Raw genomic sequence first — 25,506 nt, 5'->3', positions numbered from 1 at the left:
CTTCACACCAAAATAGTCTCAAGTAATCACAGACATAAAGTCGTCAAATTCTATGATTCTCAACCTGTTTGTATTTTTGTTTAAGCTCCACCTCAGTTATTTTTAATCCTACTGCTTACCTCGGACCCTTAGTAATTTCGTCTCACCTTGACCCACTGTGATTAGAGTGACTTTATATCCCAAATAAAGTATTAAAGTGTTTAATCTTACTATCATTTTTTATTAGTCACACTTTAACGTTCCAGTAAAAACTTTTAATCTGAGAAAGCTAATAAAGACACACTGAAGTGATATTATTTGACCCAGAAAGAAACAAACACAGGTTTTAATGAGTCTAGTCTTTTAATGGTTAAACGTATACCAAGCCTAACTTGGAACCATTAAGAATAGTTTGTAGATCCCTATTTCTACCTTTTATCTGGTTAAAAAAACTACATCACTGTTCCGACCTCAACATCCGTGTCTTAAATTGTTTACTAACAACTTAATAGGAGGCTCTCACATCCTTTTAAAGGCCATTTTCAAACATTGCCATGTTTTGTTGATTTGGTGATACAATTTTTCCCAAATTTCAGATTTTGGAAAATTGCTAGAAGGATAAAACGGTAATATATTTCCTAATCTTGTTTAGAAAAGGCAGGTTTCATAGTTAAACACTCCTTTATTCTTTGAGAATCGCATTACAGTTTAGTTCATCAGTGGATCCTTTTAATTACCCCTGATCTGTTATTGTTGTGTTAGTCGGACATGCAAGACTGGACGTTCTTGTTCATGTTTTCATTCAGTTTCTTTGTTGGTAATTTGCTGCCTTCCAGTTGGCAAAGGCATTTTTTCAACACTCACAATTTTATATTTAAACCTAGAACTTCTACATTGTGTGTAGTGGGTAAGACTGCTATAAATTTGTAACAATTTTTTTATTTTTTATTTTGTTTATTTTGTTTTTTCTTGTTTTTTTTTTTTGTTTTTGTTTTTTTGTTTTTTTTTGAGAAAACGGTCTCCTCTGCATAGCCCTGACTGTCCTGGAACTCACTAGACCAGGCTGGCCTTGAACTCATAGAGATTGCCTGCCTCTGTCTCATGAATGCTGGGACTAAAGGTGTGCACCACCATTCCCGATTGTAATGAGGTTATAATAAGCACTTTTGGTTGAACTGAGTTGAAGTTTCACTTCCCAGTGATGGGAAAAGGAAGTCTGATAAAAAATAAAGCTAATTGGAAATTAAAAATGAATTGCATTCAGTCTCATGAATCTTGTTGGTTGCATCTTTGTAGTCGAGTTTTCTAAGCCCGTTAAAACTTTAAATGTGTGACTTACCTCAGAAATTCTAATAAAAATCAGATTTTGAGTATTATTTTATTATCATTCATTGTCTAGATTTACCTGTACTATATGATAGCTACGTGTGACAGTTAAGGACTTGAAATGATGCTAGTGTAATCTGAAATGTGTTTTTTTTTTCTTTTTCTTTTTCTTTTTTCTTTTTTTGGTTGGTTGATTGTTTTTTAGAGACAAGGTTTTTCTGTGTAGCCTTGGTTGTCCTGGGTCACCTTCATAGAACAGGCTGACCTGGAACTCACAGAGATCTACCTGTTTCTGCCTTCTGAGTGCTGGGATTAAAGGCACCACCCTGCCCTTAAGACTTAATGGGAGGGACTGGAGAGATGGTTCAGTGGTTAAGAGCCTGAGTTCAATTACCAGCAACCACATGGTGTTTCATAACCATCAGTAATGTGAACTGATGCCCTTTTTTGGCCTACAGGTGTACATGTAGGAAGAACACTGTATAGGTAATAATAAGTAAATAAATCTTAAAAAAAAAAAGACTTAATGGGAAACTATAACATTTTAATATTTAAGTTTTTACATGATCACTTGTTAAAATGATATTTTACATAAGCTGCATTGCATAAAATATACTACTAAAATTGATTCAGCTATGTTCTTTTTTCCTTTTTTAAAAATTCAACAACCAGAAATTGTTGTTTTGGGTGGTTTTTTCTCCCCTCAGATAAGGATCTATAGGGATCAACTGCTATGGAATAACACAATAAATAAATAAGTTATGTATGTGTGTACATATGTATGTATTTATGTAGATTCATGTGGAACCCAAAACTTTGCCAGTGATATCCTTTTAGAGACAGAATAATTAGACTGGTAAGAACTTTAGTAATAAGAAAGATAAGGTTGCTGTGTGCCGTATGCCTTTAATCCCAGCACTTGGAAGAGAGATATATCTGTGACTTAAGAGTCCAGCCTGGTCTACAGAGCAAGTTCCAGGACAGCCAGGGAGATACACAGAGAAACTGTGTCTTGAAAAGCAAACATACAAACAACAACAACAAAATAAGATTATCTGGAGGCAGGACAAATAACTAAGTTCTGTCTTAATGTATTTGAGCCTAGCCATCACTAAAGAAGAACTTTGTTACTTAAGATTGGAAGTTATTTTCTGATTAGAGTGCATTGAAAGTTCTATCTTATTTTAAAAACTGGGTTCAACACCTAATTTGAAGAGCAAAACTTGGTCTCATCCATTTTATAGCTTATCACAAAATGGCAGTTTTTGATATTGTGGTACAGTGTCTTTTTCCTCCAAACTCTGTTGTTCTTGAATAATATGCTGTAGAGTCTGCAGGTAATTTCCATTAGTTTTTGTTTGGTTGTTTTTTAGGTTAAGTCTTACATTGTACTTCTGATGCTTTCAGTATGATTTTAAATCTAAAGCTCTGTTTTGTTTTGTTTTGCAGTACCAGGGATTGAATTTAAAGCTTCACAAACATTAGGCAAGTGTTCTACCACTGAGCCACAACTTTGAACAAAGCTAATTACTTTGACATGTTCTTTATGAGGAAGTACGATTTAGTCCATTTCAGTAGCTTATAGTGTTCAGATGTAAATAATGGTTATTTAAAGTAACAAAACTGACCTCTAAGTTTATATTTTTATAAACAGAATTATAAAATATTATATGCTGCACTATTATGTATTACACACAAAGCAGTGAAAAAGGCATACACTCTATTCTGACTTTTTAAAATAAGTGTCATGGTCCTGAACTTACTGTAGTATGATATGTAGCAGAAAATGAGACAAGTGTTTAGATGGTGTGCGTTTGTTTTGGTAAAGACATTTGTAATTTGCATCTATAAGACAAGTCTGTTAGTCTTTATGTATCAGGAGTTTGGGTTCATAGAAAGAAACTTACTGCTTGGGGATATGAGGCTGTTTTTAAGGTTCTGCCTCTAATTTAGCCTTTACCCCCTTGTGTTTTATCTTAGGCTTTTTCAGTTTTAAGAACCAGTTACTAAAATTAGTTAATACAAAATGAGAATGTTTTCTCAGTCTCTGTAGGGACCTAGACTTTTGGGTTTTTAAATTTATTTTATCTTAACTGAAATGTTTGGGAAGTATATTTAGGGAGAAGTATATATAGTGACTTCATTAGTCACTATAAATGTTCGCAGCAACTATGATATCCACTGAATCAAATTAGTCATTGTTAAAATACATCACTATAATCCTGAAAGTTCTAGAAATTAACATGCTGAGCTCCCCACTGTTCATTTATATGATATGCTTTTTAAAAAAGCATTTATATATGTTTATGAGTGCTCTATTTGTATGTATATATACACATGATAAAAGAAGGCATCAGACAGATGGTTGTGAGCCACCATGTGGTTGCTGAGAATTGAACTCAGGAGCTCTGGAAGAGCAACTGGCCAGTGCTCTTAACAACCGAGCCTTCTCTCCAGCCCCTATCATTCTCTCCTCTTCTCTTCTCTTCTCTTCTCTTCTCTTCTCTTCTCTTCTCTTCTCTTCTCTTCTCTTCTCTTCTCTTCTCTTCTCTTCTCTTCTCTTTTTGGTTTTTTGAGACAGGGTTTCCCTGGCTGTCCTAAATTCACTTTGGAGACCAGGCTGGTCTCAAGCTCACAGTGATCCATCTACCTCTGCCTCCCTGAGTGCTGGGATTACAGGCTTGTGCACTGCCCCAATGGTCTTGGAGAACTAAGGAAGGGATGTTAGTTCTTGTCTGCATTGTCGAGCGCCTTGTGATACCCTAACTCAACAGACTTAGTGTTTCTACACAAATAGCCGTCTGGAAAAATACTAGTTCATATTAATAATTCAGAGTCCCAGTCATGATTCAAAATTAAATTCTTCTTTTGCTTGGATTTATAGTTCTGCAGCCAGAAAATAGAATATCAAATATGTCAGTTTTAGGGAGGATTTGCTCACCTGCTTATTGCCAGTCTGGACAATTAGAAACAGACTAGCTGGCTTTAGATTGGTGGCTCTAATCAGTTTGACAATTTGAGCATAAAATGTAAAAATAATTTATAACTTGACACACTTTAGTTGCTTAGAAGTAAAGATACTGATATTAATATGTAAATTTTTCTGCATTAGAGCTGTTTAGTAAAGGTTTGTACATTGTATGGGATGCTTTTTTATTTGTTTTGTTTTGTTTTTTGTTTTGAGACAAGGTCTCTGTGTAGCCTTGGCTGTCCTGGACTCACTTTGTAGGCCAGGCGGGATGCTTTTTTTTATATAGTAAGACCTATAAATCATGTTTACCAAGTAATTTTTAAAATCTGTTTTACAGCTAGGTGGTGGTGGCACATACCTTTAATCCTAGCATTTGGGAGGCTCAATGACTTTGAAGCCAGTCTGGTCTACAAAGTTCCCAGAGAAATCCTGGTTCAAAACAAAACAAAACAAAAAACAACTTTTACAATTAAAGAACTTTTTTTTTAACCTTTTAATTTTTTTTTTTAGACAAGGTTTCTCTGTCTAGTCCTGGCTTCCATAGAACTTGATCTATAGACAAAGCTGACCTTGAGTACACAGATTTGCCTGCCTCTGCCTCCCTGAGTGCTGAGATTAATGGTGTGCACCACTACATGCCAGTTTAAATTTTTTTATTTATTTACTTTATTTTGGTTTATTTATGTATTTTATGTATATGGTACTTTGTCTGCATTTACATCTGTACACCAGAAGAGGACATCAGATAGTTGTGAGCTGTCATGTGGTTGCTGGGAGTTGAACTTGGGACTTTTGGAAGAGCAGTGAGTGTTCCTAACCAGTGAGCCATCCTTCCAGCCCTCTCTCCTTTTAAATAATAAAGCACAATAAGGGCCACTAGAGTTTTTGTTTGTCTCTTGGGATGTTGAGGAGTGCTTGCTGTTACATGTTTCTCCTGATGCTGCCTACTCTTTCAAGCATCTAGTATTCTGTATGTCAAATGTATTTGCTTGGTAAACATTTGTAGGGGATAAAGTATTTGCTTTCTAATTATCCGAAATGCCTAGATTTGTTGTTAACTTAATTGCTTTTGTCAGACTTACCTAAGTTTTGAACTGGAAAATATTGAGGATTGTGTGTTAAGTAGTATAATTTAGATTGTGATTCTTGCCAGGTGGTGGTAGCATACAATTTTAATTCCAGCACTTGGGAAACAGAAGCAGACAGATCTCTGAGATCTAAGCCAGAGCTACACAGAGCAACCCTGTCTTGGAAACAAATAAAACAAAACAAATAAGATTGTGACTGTTTTGCTTTACTAAATACTATGCAGCTATTAAGCAAACAAAATATGTAAGATGATTCTCTCAATTATTTTTCTGTGTGCCTACTGTAATCAGTGCAAAGATAAAAATTTCATAGTTTGCTTTTTTCTGATTAGAATTATTTCAACAGAATAATGTTTTATTTTTCTTTTCCAAATTTATTTATTATGTATACAATGTTCTGCCTGCATGTATGCCTCCCCACCTGAAGAGGGCACCAGATACCATTATAGATGGTTGTGAGCCACCATGTGGTTGCTGACAATTGAACTCAGGACCTCTGGAAGAACAGCCAGTGCTCTTAACCTCTGAGCAATCTCTCCAGCCCAATGTTTTATTTTTCTAAGCCAACTCCACTGAGCCTGACAAGTTTTGGATACACAGACACACACTTTTGTCAAAAGTCTTATAATGAGCTATGACAAAAAAAATTACATACTTTTTTGTTTTTGAGGGTTTTTTTTTTTTCCATTTTATGTCATGGAGAGTGAGTTGCATGTAGTCCTGTGCATGTTAATGGACAATTTGTAGATGTTGGTTCTCTCCTTCCTCAATGTTGGTTTCAGGGCACGAACTTGAGTTGTCAAACTTAGCAGCATGCGCCTTTACCTGTGGGACTAGACAATATTTTCTTTGCTTTAGTTTGTCATCATTCTTGTATTATTCTTCCATTTATAGACAACATCTCTGTCATCACAGTTGTCTCTAGATTTTCAGTAACTCATTAAGATTCTGAGGTGCATCTTAACCGTGTCATAAACTTGCTCCTTCAGGTGCCAAGGTGACTTTTTCACATTGACGTATAAAGTATTATTTGTTGTAATAGTTGTGGTGCTAGGGATTGACTGAGGGCCTCCTGCCTGCTGTGACTGAGCTCACATCCTTATTCCTACAGTACTGTTTTGGTCAATAGTTTCTGAAGCTTACTAGGTATCAGTATATTTTGAAGTAGTGGTTATCCAAGGAAAACACTTCAAACTTTAATGGTCCAGTAGTTTGCGTTTTTGTGGGATTTTGTTTTGTTTTGGGGGGAGTGTTGAATTATTTGTTTTTTGAGACAGAATTTCACTGTGTATCCCTGGCTGTCCTAGAACTCACTCTGCAGACCAGATTGGCCTTGAACTCACAAAGATCCACTTGCCTTTGCCTCCTGAATGCTGCGATTAAAGGTGTGTGTCCCACTGCAGCCTACACATAATTTGTGTTCTTAAAAACAGAATGGGGAGAGCAAGTGAGATGGTAAAGATGCTACTGCCAAGCCAGATGATCTGTGTGCTCTGTCCTCAGATCCCAGATGATGGAAGGAGAAAACTGATCAGCATTCCATGGCCCACATGGGCCCACATAAATACACATTCAGACAAAATAAAAATATTAAATGTAATAAAAATTGATTGTTTTTAGTCACTAAGAGAAATACACATTACATGAACAACCAGTAGAACTTAGTTGAAAGGAATAGTACTCATAAATTGTTTCTGGCTAAGTTTGCAAAATGGATAATTCAACATACTGTTTTGTTTGTTTTTGTTTTTTGTTTGTTTGGGTTTTTGGTTTGGTTTGGTTTTGGTTTTTTTCCGAGACAGGGTTTCTCTCTTGCTTAGCCTTGACTTTCCTGGACTCTCTTTGTAGACCAGACTGGTCTCAAACTCACAGTGATCCACCTGCCTCTGCCTCCCTAGTGCTGGGATTAAAGGCATGCACCACCATGCCCAACAGACAGTTTTGCTTTTTGTTTTGTTTTGTTTTGTTTTTCGAGACAAGGTTTCTCTGTGTAGCCTTGCCTGTCCTGGACTAACTTTGTAGACCAGGCTGGCCTTGAACTCACAGTGATCCGCCTGCCTCTGCCTCCCGAGTGCTGGGATTAAAGGCGTGCGCCACCACCGCCCGCTCAGTTTTGCTTTTATAGAGACATCTAAAGCCTATATTCAGAAATGTTTCAGATTCTGGAGTGATGGGGAGTGATTTTAACAGCAAACTGAATTATTTATAAATATATCATTAATTCTTCCTCTTGTCTGTTTGCAGCTTATAGAACACTACACAGTAAAATAATGATGTGCTAGACTGCTAACCCGAGCATCAGCTTCCACAATGCCTGTGCAGGCAGCTCAATGGACAGAGTTTCTGTCCTGTCCAATCTGCTATAATGAATTTGATGAGAATGTGCACAAACCCATCAGTTTAGGTTGTTCACACACAGTTTGCAAGACCTGCTTAAATAAACTTCACCGAAAAGCGTGTCCTTTTGACCAGACTGCCATAAACACAGACATTGATGTGCTCCCTGTCAACTTTGCACTTCTTCAGTTAGTTGGAGCCCAGGTAAGTGTCCAGTATTTTTACTGATTTAATTTAGCAGTTGTCAAAATTAGTTCATCAGCTGTTGGATGGTTGTTGAAACCTAAAAGACATGAGTAGTTACTTTTTGTGAGATGTTCCTAAAATGATTTTTCTTCTTTTTCTTTGTTTTTTGTTTTATTTTAATTTTTGAGACAAGGTTTCTCTGTGTAGCCGTGGCTGCTCTGGACTCACTTTGTAGCCCAGGCTGGCCTTGAATTCAGAGATCTGCCTGTTTCTGAGTTCTGGGATCACAGGCATGTGCCACTGCACCTAGCTAAAATATTTTTCTTAATACTATAAATTCTTAAGCAAAATAATGAATCCCATAACAGTTTTCTCAATATCAAAGCCAGAATTTATCTATGTAAGTGCTTTGGTGGTTAAAAACAATTTGTATATGCATATATCAGCATTTATTCATTAAGTCATGTGGAAAGAAATAAAATCAGAAGTTTAGATAAAAACAAACCATCTAAATGCCTCAGTGGAGACTTTGTTGGTGCTATTTATAATTTTGGTTGGCTGATATTACTATCAACTACCTAGATAATGTAAATGAGAAAATGAATTACATCAGTAACAAATTCTGTATAACATGATATGCTGCTATATCTTTTGCAATGATTATTTCATATAATTACACTAAATCATAGCAAGAACCTAGGTTTGATAAACAATTTTTATTTGATGAGGGTCTGTTCAGTGATACATATAAAAATAAATGCTCTGAATATTATTTCTGATTTTAACTTTAGGTTTTTAGGTACCTGTTACCCCTATTTACAGATGAAGAGAAAATGAAATTTCATACACGGCATAATATATGTTAAAATAAGAAAGTAATGGCCTAGCATAGAGGCATATGCCTGGAAACCAAGCACTTCAGACATCAAGATATTGTTTGGTGCCAGGTTGGCCTACACAGGGAAACCCTATCTTAAAAGTCAAGTGAAACAAACAACATTTAGAAAAACAAACAGACCCAAGTAATTAAAGCAAGGAGTTTACAGTTTTATAAGGAAATGTCCCAGCTTATTTAGGAAATGTAATAATGCTCTATTTTCACTTTTAAAATCAAGACAGTGATTCTGTAATCCATAGTGTCATAGTTTAGTTGGTAGCATATTTTGTGTAATGTATTATAAAATATTGCTGTGTCTTGCCAACAGTTGCACTTTAAAGTGCAATACTACAGCTCTGGTGGTCTTAGTGTTCCTTCCAAATAGATGTTACTTTAGCACTTAAAATAACCTATGGATCTGTGCACTGTAACATCTTTTTGGGCTCATCTCATCACTATGGTCTTCTTGCTATATATATTAATGCATAGGGATTTTGAAAATGTTTTTGCCTACAAGGATTTCTTCCTTTCTACTTTCAAGTATTTATAAATGTTGCAGTTCTCCACGAAGTTTATCCTGACTATATTAGTAAATTGCAACCCTTCTCCAGTTCTTTGTTTTTTTAGTTTAGTTCTAAAATTTTTTAACTCTGTGAATGTGTCTTTATTCCTGTATGTATCTATATGTAGAGATGTGCTCATTCCCAAATACATACTTTATTTTTATGTGTGTCTGTATATGTGAATGTCACATGCATGTAAGTGCTTGGAAGAGGGTATTAGATCCTTAAAGCTAGAAGTTACAGGTTATTGTGAGTTGCCCAACATGGGTGCTAGGAACTGAACCTGTGTCATCTGGAAGAGCAGCAAGGTCTCTTAACCACCAAGCATTTTTCCAGTCTTCTCCATATTTCTCATTCCATTTATGTTTGTGGTGTATTTTCACTGATAACCTTCTAACATAGTATTTGTTTATGACTGTCTCTTTTGTCTACAGAATTTAAACTCTTTGAATGAAGCAAGACATTTTCTCTTTGAATTGCTGATAGATTCATAGTGTTGATGCATGAGAAATACTCTATAAGTGTCAGTATTTGTTGGACTGAATTGAACTTCCATAATAGCATGTCATCTTCATTTTGTAAATGTGAAATTTGATATGAACTAGTTAAGTAATTTTTCTCAAGGTCACACATAGGAGTAGCAAAGCCCAAAGTCTACCTACATTATTTATTTATTTCTTCTTCTGGTGCTAGGGATTAAATGGAGGTCCTCACATATGCTACCTGGGAATTCTCATTTCTGAATTACATCTCTGGTACCTATATTTCTGTCAAGAGGGTATGGATCATAAATTTTAAATTTAATAGGTAAATCATGTAGAAGCAATGCTAAATATTATAGGATGGAGACATTTTAATTTTGTTTTGAAATACTTTGAGATTTACAAAGAAGTTGAAATAAAGTAGTGCCAAGAACCCCTGAACAACTTTCCACAACTTCCCCTCATATTAGCATCTTTTAAAAACATTTTAAAAGTGCTGTCTCCAGCACTTGGAGACAGAGGCAGGCAGGGATCACTGTGAGTCTGAGGCCAGCCTGGTCTATAAACCAAGTACAGGATAGCCAAAGCTACAGAGCAACCCTGTTTTAAAATACTGTTTATAAAATGTATGTGTTCTCTGTGTGTATGTATATGCATGAGACTGCAGTACCTGCAAAGGCCAAAGTTGTTGGATCGTTTGGAGCTGGATTTACAGATGCTTGTGAACTGCCCGATGTAGATGCTGAGAATTGAACTTGGATCCTCTGGAAAAGCAATACATGTTCTTAACCTCTACGCCATCGTTCCAGCCACTTCATATTAGTATCTTTCATAATTATGGCTCAGTTGTGAACTCTAAAAGATTAACATTTATAAAATATTGTTAACTTTTCAGCTTCATTTTAAGTTTACTTATATGGCTTTGATGTATCTGCATAACAATGTTGTATTCACTGAGAGTATTAGATATACAAAAAGAGAAGTTAAGTGAGCTGAATAAATGCATCTTTGTGTTTTTTTTTTCTAGGTACCAGATCATCAATCAATAAAGTTAAGTAATATAGGTGAGAATAAACACTATGAAGTGGCAAAAAAATGTGTTGAGGATTTGGCACTCTACTTAAAACCATTAAGTGGCGGTAAAGGTAAGCTCATAGGAAATGGTTTTTATTGGTATGTAAGGCTTATTCAAGTGTTAAGTGTTGAGCTCTTAACAGTGGCTGGAACTCTTAACACTGTCTATCATGGAGTCTACAGTCTATTGGATGGGTGTACAAGTATAAATTATTTTCATTGAGCAGAATTTTAATTTATCCTTTTCCAGTGATTAGCTAGCTATTCCTTATAAGTGTAATAGTTATTGAATAAATCAAATATTTATTTTGTGCCTGTTAGTAAAACATGGAATTTAGGATCCTTGAGATACTTTGGAAAATGCAACCTTGACCTATATGTAGTACTTGCATTTCAGTGAAAGGAAAAACTATAATAAACAGTATGATGAATAAGGCTACACGGTGTAAATGGTAATTGGTATAAAAAAGAAAATACACAGGGATGAAAATGTCAGGGTGAAAGGATAAAGACTTAAAAATCTGTAGATCTTAAGAATGTTTAATGAAGCCAGATGTGGTGGCGCAGACCTTGTATCCCAGCCTGGTCTACAAAGTGAGTCCAGGACAGCCAGGGCCTTGTCCTGAGGGGAGGGGGGGTGGAAAAGAATGTCTAATGATGTCCTTGTTAGAATATGGCTTTTAAAATTGAATTGAGGTAAAAGAGGTGAGATAGGTACCCATGTAGATCCTGGAAAAGTGTTTTCTAGGCAGAGGGAATGGCCATCCGTTGTATTGTCCCTGTAACAAGAGGATAGTGTGCTTGGAGTTAATGTGAGTCTGGAAAGTGTCACAGGAATAGTTGAGATAAAGTATAATGAGGCAAGGTGATAGATACTGACCTCAGAATATTTAAAGACTTGAGCGTTTGCTCAGAGCAAAGTTGGGGAGTGGTTTGGAACAGGCTGGTTACATAATTTAATTGATGTTAAAAGGATCACTTGAGACTGTATAGAAAGACAAAAGTAAAAGTAAACAGTTAAGGAGCAATTGAGGCAAAGTTAGTAAAAGTGGAGCTTGGTACCAAGTTTGAAGACATTTTGAAGGTAAGGTAAGAATATTTCCCCAAGAGTATTTCCTGGATTTGGAATTTGAGGGGCAGCATAGAAGAGGCAAGTTTAACTCAGGAAGTTTTTGCTTGAGCTCCTACAAAGAAGGTTGTTCTAGCTTATAGGGTAGTGGAGGTAGAGCTTTGGATAAGAAGCTCAAATTAAGTTTTGGTTATAGGAAATTTGAGATGTCTAAGATGTGCTTAGAGCAGTGGTTCTCAACCTTTGTAATGCTGCAACCCTTTACTGCAGTTCCTCATGCTGTGGTGACCCCTAACTACTAAGTAATTTTTGTTGTTACTTTATAAGTAATTTTGCTACTGTTATGTATCATAATATAAACATTTAATATGTAGGATTCTGATATGTGACCCCCGTGAAGGGGATCGTTTGATCCCCAAAAAGGGTCCTGACCCACAGGTACAGAACGCTGACTCAGATGTTACTGAGTTTTAGTTTTGAATTAAGCATAAGGTGCATGGTCTGTAACTTTTGGCATTATTGTGACATATTTTATAGAGTGATGAGATTGGATGAGATCATGTATGTTTATAAGAAAGTCTCTTTAAGCAGGTAGATCAGAGTAAGGTTAAAAACTGTCAAAGGATACTAGATGGAAGAAAACCAAGAAAATGTTCTGCAAACCAAAGTAAAGTCCTTTAAAGGGTAAAGTCACTCATATTAAAAGTTACTGGAAAGTCAAAAAAAAAAAAAGGATTGAGGATTAACTGTGGATTTAAAAAGTAGATGTAATTGTCTTGATGGACAGTTTTGTGTAAGAGGTAGAGGTGTTATGGCAATACCTTAAGTGGAATAAGATTTCCAGATTGTGAAGCAAGAGGTTGAAAATAGTGTATATAGAAAATGTATGTATAGTATAGGGGAGAATTTCTGAGCAGTACTCTGAGTAGTAGGTTCATAGGAAAGGAATTTAAGAACTGCATTGGTACTCATTTCTATGAAACTTCATTCTTAAAAATAACCATTATTAATTGTTACTTTTTAAGGTGAAATTTCTATTCATTTGTCTGTAAATTTACCTCCATTTCCTTTATTAAAGATGGCGAGTAAAATAAATCCCAACATACTTTTTGGACAGATCTAGCCTGTAGAAAAAGACACCTAAATGAAATCTGAATTACTTAAGAATTAAGCTCTTTATTACTACAGAATGGTAATAAACAGGGACAGGTATTGTTAAAAAATTTTATGAGGGGGACGTGGTGGCGCACACCTTTAATCCCAGCACTTGGGAGGCAGAGGCAGGTGGATCACTGTGACTTTGAAGCCAGCCTGGTCTACAAAGTGAGTCCAGGACAGCCAAGGCTACACAGAGAAATCCTGTCTCAAAAAACCAAAAAATAAAAAATAAAATTATCAGACAAGGGACTCATAAAAAATTTAATTTAATAATTAAATACAGGTGATGAAAATTGTTTTGTTTTGTTTTTTTAATCGAAAAATGTTAAGTTTCTTTTGTCTCCATTTGTTAAAGGTGTAGCTAGTTTGAACCAGAGTGCCCTGAGCCGTCCAATGCAAAGGAAACTGGTTACACTTGTAAACTGTCAACTGGTGGAGGAAGAAGGTCGTGTCAGAGCCATGCGAGCGGCTCGCTCACTAGGAGAAAGAACTGTGACAGAACTGATACTGCAGCATCAGAACCCTCAGCAGCTGTCTGCCAACCTGTGGGCTGCTGTCAGGGCTCGAGGATGCCAGTTTCTAGGGCCAGGTAAAATAGATCACCATCTTAATGTTTTTATTGGTTACCAGACCTTGAGGATGCAAATTTTTAGGGCCAAGTAAAAATCCTACATACCCTGACAAAGTATTGTATAAGTTATAGTTTGTACTTACAGTCAGTGTTTTAGAAGAAACTTCTCATTTAATTCTCAGTGAGATAGAGGGCTCATCTGCAATGTGCAAATTAGAAAACTAATTTAAAAGAAGGGGCCTACAACTGCACAGGTAGTAAGTATGTCAAGGAAGATGAAATTTATTTATATTCAGATTTTCACTTTGTAGAAGCCCAGGCTAACCTGGAACTCAAGAGCTTCTTGCCTCAGCTTTCTAAATATTACAGGCCTGCATCAGTATTCTGTTATCTTGAACCATTATCAGTCTTCCTGGTGTTGATATTCTTGAATACAAAATATTTACTTTTATAGAATATTTGTTGTTTTAGGTTTGCCTGGTGTTCCCTTGTGATTTGACTCAGAATATTGTATATTTCCTTAGTTACAAAACAACATTAGTAGCCATGCAGTGGTGGCACATGCCTTTAATACCAGCACTTGGGAGGCAGCGGCAAGTTGACCTTTGAGATTGAGCCCAGTCTGGTCTACAGAGCAAGTTCCAGGGCAGCCAAGGCTACACAGAGAAACCTTGTCTTGAAAAATCAAAACCAAACAAACATATTTACTATTGCATGTTAGATCTGTGTAATTGCATCATGATCTGTGGAGATCAGAGGACAGTTTTATTGTCTCCTCGTCCACCTTTACCCTGACTCTAGGTTACTCAGGTTGTTAGCTTTGATTAGTAAACACTTTACCTCATGAGTTGTTTTTCTGGCTTTTGGTTTTTTGTTTTGTTTTGTTGTTGCGCGCGCGTGTGTGTGTGTGTGTGTGTGTGTGTGTGTGTGTGTGTGTGTGTGTGTGTAAACAGCCTTGGCTTCCCTGGACTCACTTTGTAGACCAGGCTGTCCTTGAACTCACAGAGATCTGCCTGCCTCTGCCAGCCCAGTGCTAAGATGAAAGGTGTGCTCTACCACACCCGGCTTGTTGGCTTTTGATTGATTTAAAAAAAATTTTTTTTTATGTTGTGATTTATTCTTTTCATGCTAATTAGATGTAGATTGTACTTCCATAAGTTGATACCCCAATGTACTTTGGATAGGCTTCATCAGTATAATATCTGTTCCTTTACTGTTTCTAGCTATGCAAGAAGAAGCCTTAAAGTTGGTATTGCTGGCATTAGAAGATGGTTCTGCCCTCTCAAGGAAAGTTCTGGTACTTTTTGTTGTGCAAAGACTAGAACCAAGATTTCCTCAGGCATCAAAAACAAGTATTGGTCATGTTGTGCAGCTACTGTACCGAGCTTCTTGTTTTAAGGTAAGCACTCTACAGCTGTCTTGACAACTGCAGGTTCATACCTGAGACGGAGGCTCCTGAGAATCCATGTCACCAGTCTAGTGACTCCAGAAATACAGAATGCTTCCATAATTTGAAGGAATTGCTTTTCACTTTTCCTTTTGCATTAATTCAGTTTTGGCACCAAGTACTTGTTTGTGCCTGTTAGTTTCAGAAGTATTGAATTGAACATATGTAAAATCCTAACTTTAGACTCTTAGAGGAGCTGTAAAAGGGAACTAAAGACACCTCACTTCTTTATATCAATTGCTTTAATAAGAAGTCCTATATCATATTGTAGACTTCACAAGAGTAGGAAATCTGCCATTCGAGGCGGTGCACTCCTGTAATCCTAACACTTGGGGAGGCAGAGACAGGAGGATCTCTGGTCTACAAAGCCAGTCCAAGACTGTCAGGAGTAGTACACAAAGAAACCCTGTATTGAAAAACAAACAAACAAACAAACAAACAAAAAAGGGAAATCTTTGTAATCCATTGTTTTCTTTATGTGTTGCGTAGTGATTAAAGTCTTTTTTTTTTTTTAAGATTTATTATATATGCAATGTTCTGCCTGCATGTGTACCTGCCTGCCAGAAGTTGGCACCAGATCTCATTATAGATGGTTATGTGGTTGCTAGGAATTGAACTCAAGACCTTTAGAAGGACAGCCAGAGCTCATAACCTCTGAGCCATCTCTCCAGCCTGATTAAAAATCTTAAATATGAAAATAGTCCACAAGAAATTAAAAAGTTGAGAAGATTACCACGTGGTATGATCATTTTGTTTGATGGACTGTGAAGACAATTTTAAAATGGAATTTTATTTTGTTACTGAAAGATGAGAAAAGCTACTTGAATCCTAGTTTTCTATCTATTATCAGAGTGTAGGTTGTTAGTTAGCACCTGAACTATCCAGAGATTTATAAACAGTCCTCACTGTCACACATGTCAACCTTCCTTTCTTCATTTACAGGCTTTAAGATTAAAAAAGGGTTTATTGAAAGTACTCTAGAAGATAAGTGACTGATGATGGAAGTATGTTCAAATAGGTTCATGTCCTTAAAGGAGATAAGGATTTAAGTGACATTCTGCTTTCTCAAACACCATGTTTTCAGCGAAGCAGCCAAGCTTTCCCACTGGGTTTCACTGAAATATCTGACTCTTTTTTTTTTTTTTTTGTATAGGTAACAAACTGCTATTTGGTCTATGATTGTTAAATATTTATAGTGGCCAATATTATTTGGCATTTGCATCACACTCATTTAGGATATATTCACTTTTCTCATTTCATCCTTACTGCCATGTAATCTTGATTACTAAAGATAATGCAAACTTAAATGCCAGGTCTCACTTGAGTGATGTTTAATTTTAGAAAACTAATCACAGTTGAATGATCATTGTTCAGTGTCTTTTAATCATCTTTGCTAGCTCAGCAACCAGATTTTTGTGGGTGTATGGTCTTTCCTCGGGATTAAGATTACTATAATCATGATTGCATACAACAGATTATTTGTTTAAATAATTTCTAGTAAGAATTGTAATTTATGTCAAATGAGATGACTCTGCAGTTAAGACCGCTCGCTGGCTGCTCTTCCAGAGGTCCTGAGTTCAATTCCCAGCAACCACACAGTGGCTCATAACCATCTGTAATGTGACCTGGTGCCCTCCTCTAGTGTGCAGGCACACGTGTAGGCAGAGCACTATATATATAATAAATAAATCATTTTTAAAAAATGAGATGACTCCATGGATAAAGATGCTGGCTACTGAGCCTAATGACAGATTTGATATATGAATCCCACATGGTGGAAGGAGAGCTCTGATCCTGCCACTTGTCCTCTCACCTCTACACACATACATGGCATGTACTCGCACACATGTATGCACACCAAACAAATAGCACCATTTATTAGTAGATGTTTTTCTATATAGATTCTTTCCTTACTGAGCATTGTAGTGAGAATTCTGGAATTTTGGGTCCTTTTAAAGCATAAATAATCTAAGAATGTGCTATCGTTTTAATCCTAGGTGTGGGGATATGGGGCTGCTTTGGATTGTCCATGCAGCTGACTATGATTTGCCTTGTGCTCTAGCTTAGGCATGTTTTTTTCTAGCTGCAGATAGTTTCTGTGATTGTGTGATGTTTAGAATTCTGGGAACTTTTCAGAGGGGATATAAATGTTAGAGCCACACTAGGTAGTGTAGGTGATTGTTGGTCATTTAGTGAGGTTGGTTGCTGTTTGTTAGTAGCCATGGTCAAAGAAGAAACAAAAGGAAAACAGTTAGAATCAGGGATTTCCTAATTCTCCTCTCCTTTTTATACTTGTTTCTTCCAGTCTACTGTTGGGGTAAAACTGGGGGGCATAAAGGTTGGGAAAAAGAACAACCCACAAAGTTACAAAGTCTAGCTACTGAGCATAGATTCAAACAAAGTATTCTCATGCTTAGTGTCGAGGTTCCCAACAGAAAGTACAGTATTAGAGTCATTCATGTGTTGTGTTCTTGGGTTCTAGTATCAGAAATTCTAATCCAGTAGATTTGGTAGTAGGTCTTTCAAGCTTCACAAGTAAGGTTTGAGTGCGTTTTGTATTGTTTTTAAAGACAGATTCCCCTGTATCCTAGGCTGACCTTGAACTTGTTATGGAGCTGAGGATGACTTTAAACTTCTAATCTTCTTCCTTTTACCTCCCAACTGCCAGATGATAGGTGTGCATCACTGCAGTGTTTAGTTTTTACCTAGTTCAGTATCAAAACCCAGCTTCATGCATGCTGGGCAAGCATTCCACCAACTGAGCTACAAGTTTAACCCTTCACAAATGACTTAAATGCATATTAGTGCTTTAATTGGTTAAGTCTCTCAACTGCTTAGACCTTTTGCTGTTCATGGGGCATGTGTGCACTGTATGGTGCTTAGGTGTGTGCTATAATCTCTACATCATTGGTGTTTCCCCCGTTCTTTGGGTTAAGAATTCCTTCTTTTGTTCTCTGATGTTGTTTTAAAGTAAGTTATTGAAGAATGCAGACTTTTAAGTTACATTTCATCTCCTTCATTATTAAATCCTTAGGATTATATTGATTGGGGCTGCAGTGATTAGTGGCTAAGTGGTTAAGACTACTTGTTGGTCTCGAAGAAGACCTCGGTTTGATTTTCAGCATCTACCTGGTGGTTCCAAGGAATCTGACACCCTTTTCTGGCCTCCCTGGACACAAAGCACACCAGTGTCAAGGGCTGGAGAGAGGGTTCAGAGGTTAAGAGTACTAGCTGATCTTCCAGACGTCCTGAGTTCAGTCCCTAGCAACCACATGATGACTCAGAACATCTATAATGTAATCTAATGCCCTCTTCTGATGTGTAGGTGTACATGCAGGCAGAATGCTGTATACATAATGAATAAATGAACCTTTAAAAATTTTGAGTGTCTCAAACTCTTACCTGTTCATAGGTGCTCAAAGAGTATATGGCCTATTCATTCTGAGGTGATAACTGATTTCCTCATGTTCATGTTTTTGGGCACATATTACTACTGCCTGATGTGCCAGCAGCAGAAATGAGAACAGTTACTAAAGCAGGACATAGTGGACACCCTGTAATCCTAGTAGCTGGGAGGTGTGGCCAAAGGCATTTATGCAATTTTGAGGCTAGGCTAGGCTTAACAGAGTGAGGCCCTATTAATACACATAACTGCTGAGGTAACCTAGAAGTTGTTTGTTTGTTTTACCAATGCGGAAAACAAAGTTGTGTGTGTTTGTGACGGTCTTGTTATATAATGCAAGCCAAACTTTGTGCTCATGATTCTCCTGTTTCAGCTTCTTGAGTGCTGGTATTTTAGGCAAGCAGTATTTTGTTCAGCAGGAAATTTTAAATTTTGAATAGATAAATGATTTGTCTAGTCTGAGTCTCAGAATTTGGTGTGTTTTATGTGCTTTGAGTCTTAAGTCTCAGAGCTCATACAGTGAGATGGATGGAAGGTGAAAGGAGGTTCCCTAGAAGCTTATGGACAGTACTATCAAGGCGGAAGATGAGATCTCACTCCCAAGGTTGTCTTGACATACACATGTACAGACACACACACACACACACACACACACACACACACACACAAAGATTTTGTGAGAATTTTAAAAACCCAACAAAACCATTCACTCTGCATAGCAGTGCTGTAGGTACAAAGACAGTCTCAACCCTAACTATCTCATTTCTTTCTTTCTTTTTTTTTTTTTTTTTTTGGTTTTTTGAGACAGGGACTCTCTGTGTAGCCTTGGCTGCCCTGGACTCGCTTTGTAGACCAGGCTGGCCTCGAACTCACAGCGATCCGCCTGCCTCTGCCTCCCAAGTGCTGGGATTAAAGGCATGCGCCACCATGCTCAGCTACTATCTCATTTCTTAAAGAAGCACAGTAATAATGCTTCTACTGAGCTACGCCAGCCTTCTTAGAGATGGGAAGTACTCAGCCTCTGCTCCCCTCAGTGTGAAAAAACTAATTTCCTAAGCTAGGAAAATGGTGTGTGTGTGTGTGTGTGTGTGTGTGTGTGTGTGTGTGTGTGTGTGTGTGTGTGTGTGTTTAAGACATGTATCTGATCATGGTGCTTTTGTGAAAATTCTCAGTGACTTTTTATTCCCGTCAGGATTTAATACTTAATTTACCATAGTATTTAAGGTCTTCTCTTACCTGTGTTAGAACTTTTAACTCTGTGTCATCTGCTCATTCATGTTTTTTTTCCTCTCTCTCCTTTTTGCTTCTTTGAGACAGAGTTTCTCTGTGTATCCCTCACTGTCCCAGAATTCACTCTAGACCAGGCTAGCCTAAAACTCAGAGATCTATCTGCCTCTGCCTCCCAGATGCTAGGTTCAAAGGCGTGCGCTACCTCCCCCTGGCATTACCACCTGATTTTAGAATTTTATTTTCCTCCTTTTCCTAAGAAAGTCTATTTTTTCAAGATGTAGCTCACATAGTCCTCAGGCAAGAAAAAATATTTTTTGAAAAATTTCCTTCTGTTTACTTGTCATATTTAATTGCCTTTTGTTTATGTTGCCATAGAGCTTCTAACAGTATCCTTACTGTAATTTTTTGTTTCTTTCTTCCCTTCAAAATGCTGATGAATTCATTGAAGAAAAGGACTGAGTATGTAGTTGTCTAGTTACTGTTTTGTTCCAAAAAGGATTTGTGTTGGCATTTTCTGCTGTGTGAGGTATCTGGTATAGATCCCCTTCTACCCCAGTCCCTATACCCAAAGTAAATTAATTGGATCAGAGGACAGAACAGACCCAGTTCTTTTTTTCTTTGTTTTTGTTTTTGTTTTTTGAGACAAGGTTTCTCTGTGTATCCTTGGCTGTCCTGGACTCACTTTGTAAAACAGGCTGGCTTTGAACTCACATTGATCCACATTCCTCTGCCTCCTGAGTGCTGGGATTAAAGGCGTGTGCCACCACGCCCGGCAGAACAGACCAATTCTAATGAGTTTGGTGTTTTTTCTTTTTAGGTTACTAAAAGGGATGAAGACTCTTCCCTGATGCAGCTAAAGGAGGAATTTCGGAGTTATGAGGCACTGCGAAGAGAACATGATGCCCAAATTGTTCATATTGCCATGGAAGCAGGACTCCGTATTTCACCTGAGCAATGGTCCTCACTGCTGTATGGGGACTTGGCTCATAAATCACACATGCAGTCTATCATTGATAAGGTTTGTGAGATTAGAGGTACTGACTGATTGTGTACCCTTTCTGCTTCACAGAGTACTATAACACAGGCTCTTGTTTGTTTATAACCTAATATGCTCATCTGAGTGGAAAATTCATGTATCTAACCTAGTGAATATGATAACGTAGTAACATTGTGCACTCTGGGCTTTATGCAGTCTTGGCTTTTATCCTCATGCTTATGAGGCTCGCTGAGAGCTGTAGCTCAGAGCTGTTGTCTCATGGTGTGATTACTGTCCTGTACTCACCTGGGAAATGTAAAATGTGCAACACTTTGTGAAGTTGAAAGCTTTCGTGTACATTCTGACCCCCAGAGAAGTAATATAGCTGATAAATATGTTTTTTAAGTGTCTAGTGATGAATTTCATAGGGCAGATTCTGAGGTGAAAACTTAATTCATCGTTGATTGTCCTATTTTGAAATCTGAAGACGCTTGAAAACTATTAAGATGATCTACTAGAAAATACTTGTGTTCTAAAATCCAGAGTAAAAATCTTTTCTTTCTTTCTTTCTTTGTTTGTTTCTTTCTTTCTTTTTTTCCTGTTAGCTACAGTCTCCAGAATCATTTGCAAAGAGTGTCCAGGAATTGACAATTGTTTTGCAGCGAACAGGTGACCCAGCTAATTTAAATAGACTGAGGCCTCATTTAGAGCTTCTTGCAAACATAGACCCTAATCCAGGTATGTGGGGAAATGCGCCAGTGCATGTACTTTATGGAACTTTGAGGTAAATAGCACAAGGGAATGACTACTGATACATTGTCTCCTCCAACCCCATCCCATCCCTTTGGCTTTTCATTTAGATGCTGTTTCACCAACTTGGGAGCAGTTGGAAAATGCAATGGTAGCTGTTAAAACAGTGGTTCATGGTCTTGTGGACTTCATACAAAATTATAGTAGGAAAGGCCATGAAACACCTCAGGTAACTTGATTTATTACACTTCTCACTACTGCTGTGTCCACCACAGCTTCATCTTCAATACTAACAATCTGATTGGCTGATGGACTCCTTATATAACTCTTTCTCTTAGACGTTGTGTTTTGGAAGGGCATGTCCGTGTGGGTGTGCGTGTGTAGCTGCACAGGCATTCCCCCTGGACTTCCAGCTCTGACAATAAGTGGCACACACAGCCTTCCTGCAAGTTTTTATTCTGCACTTTTTGGGAGAAACTCTTATTTTATTGTACTTGGTTAGTATTTCATATTATAATGAGTTTAAGGGTATTTTGTATATGACTTCCATGAATTATATTTTTTTTGACCAAGTATAGCTCATTAATTCCTTCTAAACATTTTGTCCAGTTCTTTTTTACAGCTGAAAAATTTTTTCTCCTTTGCTATATCTCAAGTGGATTTCTGTTTTATAATATATATGGAATTTGAAATTCCTCAATATTTTTAGTATACTTCAGGAAGGGAAGTTAAAATATAATCCCTTATCCAAATGACTTTATTTGTTGAGTTGCTTTGGGCCATTTTCTTTCTTTTGCTTTTTCAAGGCAGGGTTTCTACATAGCCTTGGCTGTCCTGGACTCACTCTGTAGACCAGTCTGGCCTCAAACCCATCCCAAGCGCTGGGATTAAAGGCATGTACCACCATGCTCCACTTACATATTTTCTTCTTCCCTTCTTCCCTCCCTCCCTCTTGCCTTCCCTCCCTCTCTCCTTTCCTCTCATTTTGTTTTTGTTTTTTTTTTTTAAACAGGGTTTCTCTGTGTAGTTCTTGCTGTCCTAGACTCGCTCTGTAGACCAGGCTGGCCTTGAACTCAGAGAGAGCTACCTGCCTCTGCCTCTCTGAGTGCTGGGATTAAAGTTGTGCCCAGCTTCAAATTCTCTTTCTAATCCTAACAACTATCTGCAGGGTAATTAATTGCTTTTGCGAAGCTGAAATTTAAGGGGTTTAAATATATAAAAAAGGTGTGCTATCAATATCTGACAAGGTAATGTCAAGTACTCGAAGCCCTATTAACTTCTCATTCTTCTATCCATATTTATTTAGAAAATATTGTAATATTAAGATATCAACTGAATGATAAAGTATTATATTGTTGTTGTTGTTGTTGTTGTTATTATTATTATTATTATTATTATTATTATTATTATTATTATTTGGGTTTTTGAGACAGGGTTTCTCTGTGTAACAGAGCCCTGGCTGTCCTGAACTCCCTTTGTAGACCAGGCTGGCCTTGAACTCACATTGATCTGTCTGCCTCTGTTTCCCGAGTACTGGGATTAAAGGCGTGCACCATCACACTGCACATTTTTAATTTTTTTTTTTAAGGTCACAGAAATAAGAACAACTTAAAGAGTTTGATGCACATTATATGCTTTTTTTTTTTCCTTATTTTTTGAAACAAGGTTTCTCTGTGTAGCCCTCGATGTCCTGGAATTCTCTTAATAGACTAGGCTGGCCTCACAGAGATCCACCTACCTTTATTTCCCAAATTATGGGATTATAGGCATGCACCACCATTGCAGGGCCTATGATACATTTTCATATCTTCCCTCATTGTTTGCCTGTGAATAGAGTTATATGTGTGAGTCAACTAATAAAGTGATAATTTTTATCTCAACTTTTTCTGGGAAAGTATTTGTTTGTTTTGGGGGGGGGGGGTTCGAGACAGGGTTTCTCTGTGTAACCCTGCCTGTCTTGGACTTGCTTTGTAGACCAGGCAGGCTGGCCTCAAACTTAGAGATCAGCCTGCCTCTGTCTCCACAAGTGCTGGTGTATAGGTATGCGCCATTGTGCCTGGCTTGAGAAGGTTTTAAATGGGCAAAGATAATAGTTTGCCATTTTCTTACGTTCTTTTAAAAATTGTTTTGTTATCACAACTTAAGATAGCAATAAATTGAGAAGTATTTCCCATGAAAATTACGTTATCGAAAAAATAAATACATATATAAATTTGAATCAAGTTCAGATAACCTTCAGCAAGAAAGCTTGAAGGCTCTTTCAGAGTTATTTGCCACTCTTACAATAGGATGGGTAGAACCTGTTTCAGCGTGAGAATTACTCATAGGATGTGACAAAGACTAAAGGGTGGTATAATCCTTAAGTTCTGAAGTCTAAAAAGTGAATAACAACTGATATCTTTTCCATTCGCTGAATGTTTATGTAGCCTCAGCCAAACAGCAAGTACAAAACCAGCATGTGCCGAGATTTGCGACAACAAGGGGGTTGTCCACGAGGAACAAATTGTACATTTGCCCATTCTCAGGAAGAACTTGAAAAGTAAGTCGGGAGAAATGTCTTTCATATAAGGTCATTGAGGGAGTGCTATATTACAGTATTAACTTTTGTGATGTTTCAAAGATAGAAGTAAGATGAATTGCAAAATAGCCTTTTTTTTTTTTTTTCTTTTCTTTTCTTTTCTTTTTCTCTGTGACGGGATTTCTCTGTGTAACAGCCCTGGCTGCCCTGGAACTCTCTTTGTCAACCAGGCTGACCTTAAGCTCATAGTGATCTGCCTGTCTCTGTCTCCCAAGTGCTGGGATTAAGGGTGTGTGCACCACCATACTCAGCTCAAAATAGCTTTTTTTTTTTTTAACCCATGAGATTAAACTAAGTGTAAGATTTGGATATTAGAGGGAAAGATCATATTTAGAAACTATTTAATAGCTGGAACCCATGTTTATTTTACTTTTGTAGAATGGAAATATTACTATTTGCCTCTATCTTGTTTGCTCAGGTTCAGTTGAACATTTCAGCAAAATCTCAGGCAAAATGTTAATGTAAGTTTTTCTTTTTCTGGCTTTTCCTCTTTTTAACATTGTTATGTTACTAAATAAAAAAGAAAGGTAGAAAAAAGGAGTAGATGACAGCTCCTAGGTATGGTGGAAGAAAAGGTTTATTATAGATAAAAGGGAGAGTATAGTCAGAGGCAGTAACATTTGGGAGAATCCAAAGTGAGCAAGACCTTGAGCCAAGCCATGTGAGGAGAGGGGAGAGCCAGGAGTCCAAGAGACCCAGAGGTCTCTTATCTTAGTATTGTGGTCGTTTGAATGTCTACTAAAATGGCCTGTTAGCCTCTGTTTACAGTGCTCTAGGACTTTCCTAGTCCCAAAATACAAGCTTAACCATATTCTTCCTGCAAACTGGTTTCAGGGTCCTTAAAACACATAATCAGGATTATCATACCAACCATCTCAATTTTCTGTTTTCCTTAGTGGCTATAATGAAATATTGTAAATATAAATTATACAGGGAAAGAACTATTTTGGCTCACAGTTTATGGGTACAGGTCATCATGATGGGGAAGTCATAATGACAGTCTACAGTCAAGAAGCGGGGAGCAGTGAATCTCACTCCTTGTATTCAGTCCTGGATTCCAGACTATGTGATGATGCCCCCTACACTTGGGTGTATCTTCCCACCCAAGTTCAACAGGAACATTTATCAAAGATGTGTCCAGACCTTGTCTTCTTGGTGTTGTAGGTTCTGTTAAGTTTGACAGTTAATATTTGCTATCACCCTTCTAATTAGAACAGTGCTGTAAGAAGGCTCTCATTAGATATAGCCCTTTGTTCTTAGACTTCCCCAGTCTACAGAACACTGAGCCAAATACATTTTCTGTATTCTAAACTATCCACTGCAAACAGTCTTAAATATGGCAAGGGCTTTGGCAGCATGCTGAAAGAAGAAACCAGTACTGCTCGGGCAAGTCAGGAACGCCTAGAGAAGCATGATTAGACTCAGATTGGAGAGAAGATGT

The 25,506-nt window shown here is 37.3% G+C and overlaps 1 protein-coding gene across 6 annotated transcripts in view; it reads left to right on the top strand.

Moving 5' to 3' along the window:
• RC3H2 (ring finger and CCCH-type domains 2) overlaps window positions 1–25,506 on the top strand; it is a 49,922-nt gene that overhangs the window by 1,062 nt on the left and 23,354 nt on the right. For 5 of the 6 annotated variants that reach the window (XM_084798456.1, XM_084798455.1, XM_084798454.1 and 2 more), the window contains exons 2-9: window positions 7,609–7,905; window positions 10,837–10,954; window positions 13,466–13,699; window positions 14,905–15,080; window positions 20,579–20,779; window positions 21,343–21,475; window positions 21,598–21,716; window positions 23,914–24,026. In XM_084798456.1, coding sequence (XP_084654582.1) covers window positions 7,675–7,905; window positions 10,837–10,954; window positions 13,466–13,699; window positions 14,905–15,080; window positions 20,579–20,779; window positions 21,343–21,475; window positions 21,598–21,716; window positions 23,914–24,026 — 1,325 coding nt within the window. In that variant the 5' untranslated portion in view covers window positions 7,609–7,674. Of the gene's footprint in view, window positions 1–2,754; window positions 2,791–7,608; window positions 7,906–10,836; window positions 10,955–13,465; window positions 13,700–14,904; window positions 15,081–20,578; window positions 20,780–21,342; window positions 21,476–21,597; window positions 21,717–23,913; window positions 24,027–25,506 lie in introns of all 6 variants that reach the window. The other variant, XM_084798453.1, reaches the window with a different exon arrangement.

This window comes from Acomys minous (genome assembly GCF_964271855.1).
Source record: "Acomys minous genome assembly, chromosome: 10".
Taxonomy (NCBI): domain Eukaryota; kingdom Metazoa; phylum Chordata; class Mammalia; order Rodentia; family Muridae; genus Acomys; species Acomys minous.
Note: the sequence above shows the minus strand (reverse complement) of the source record. Positions and strands in the feature narration are given on the sequence as shown.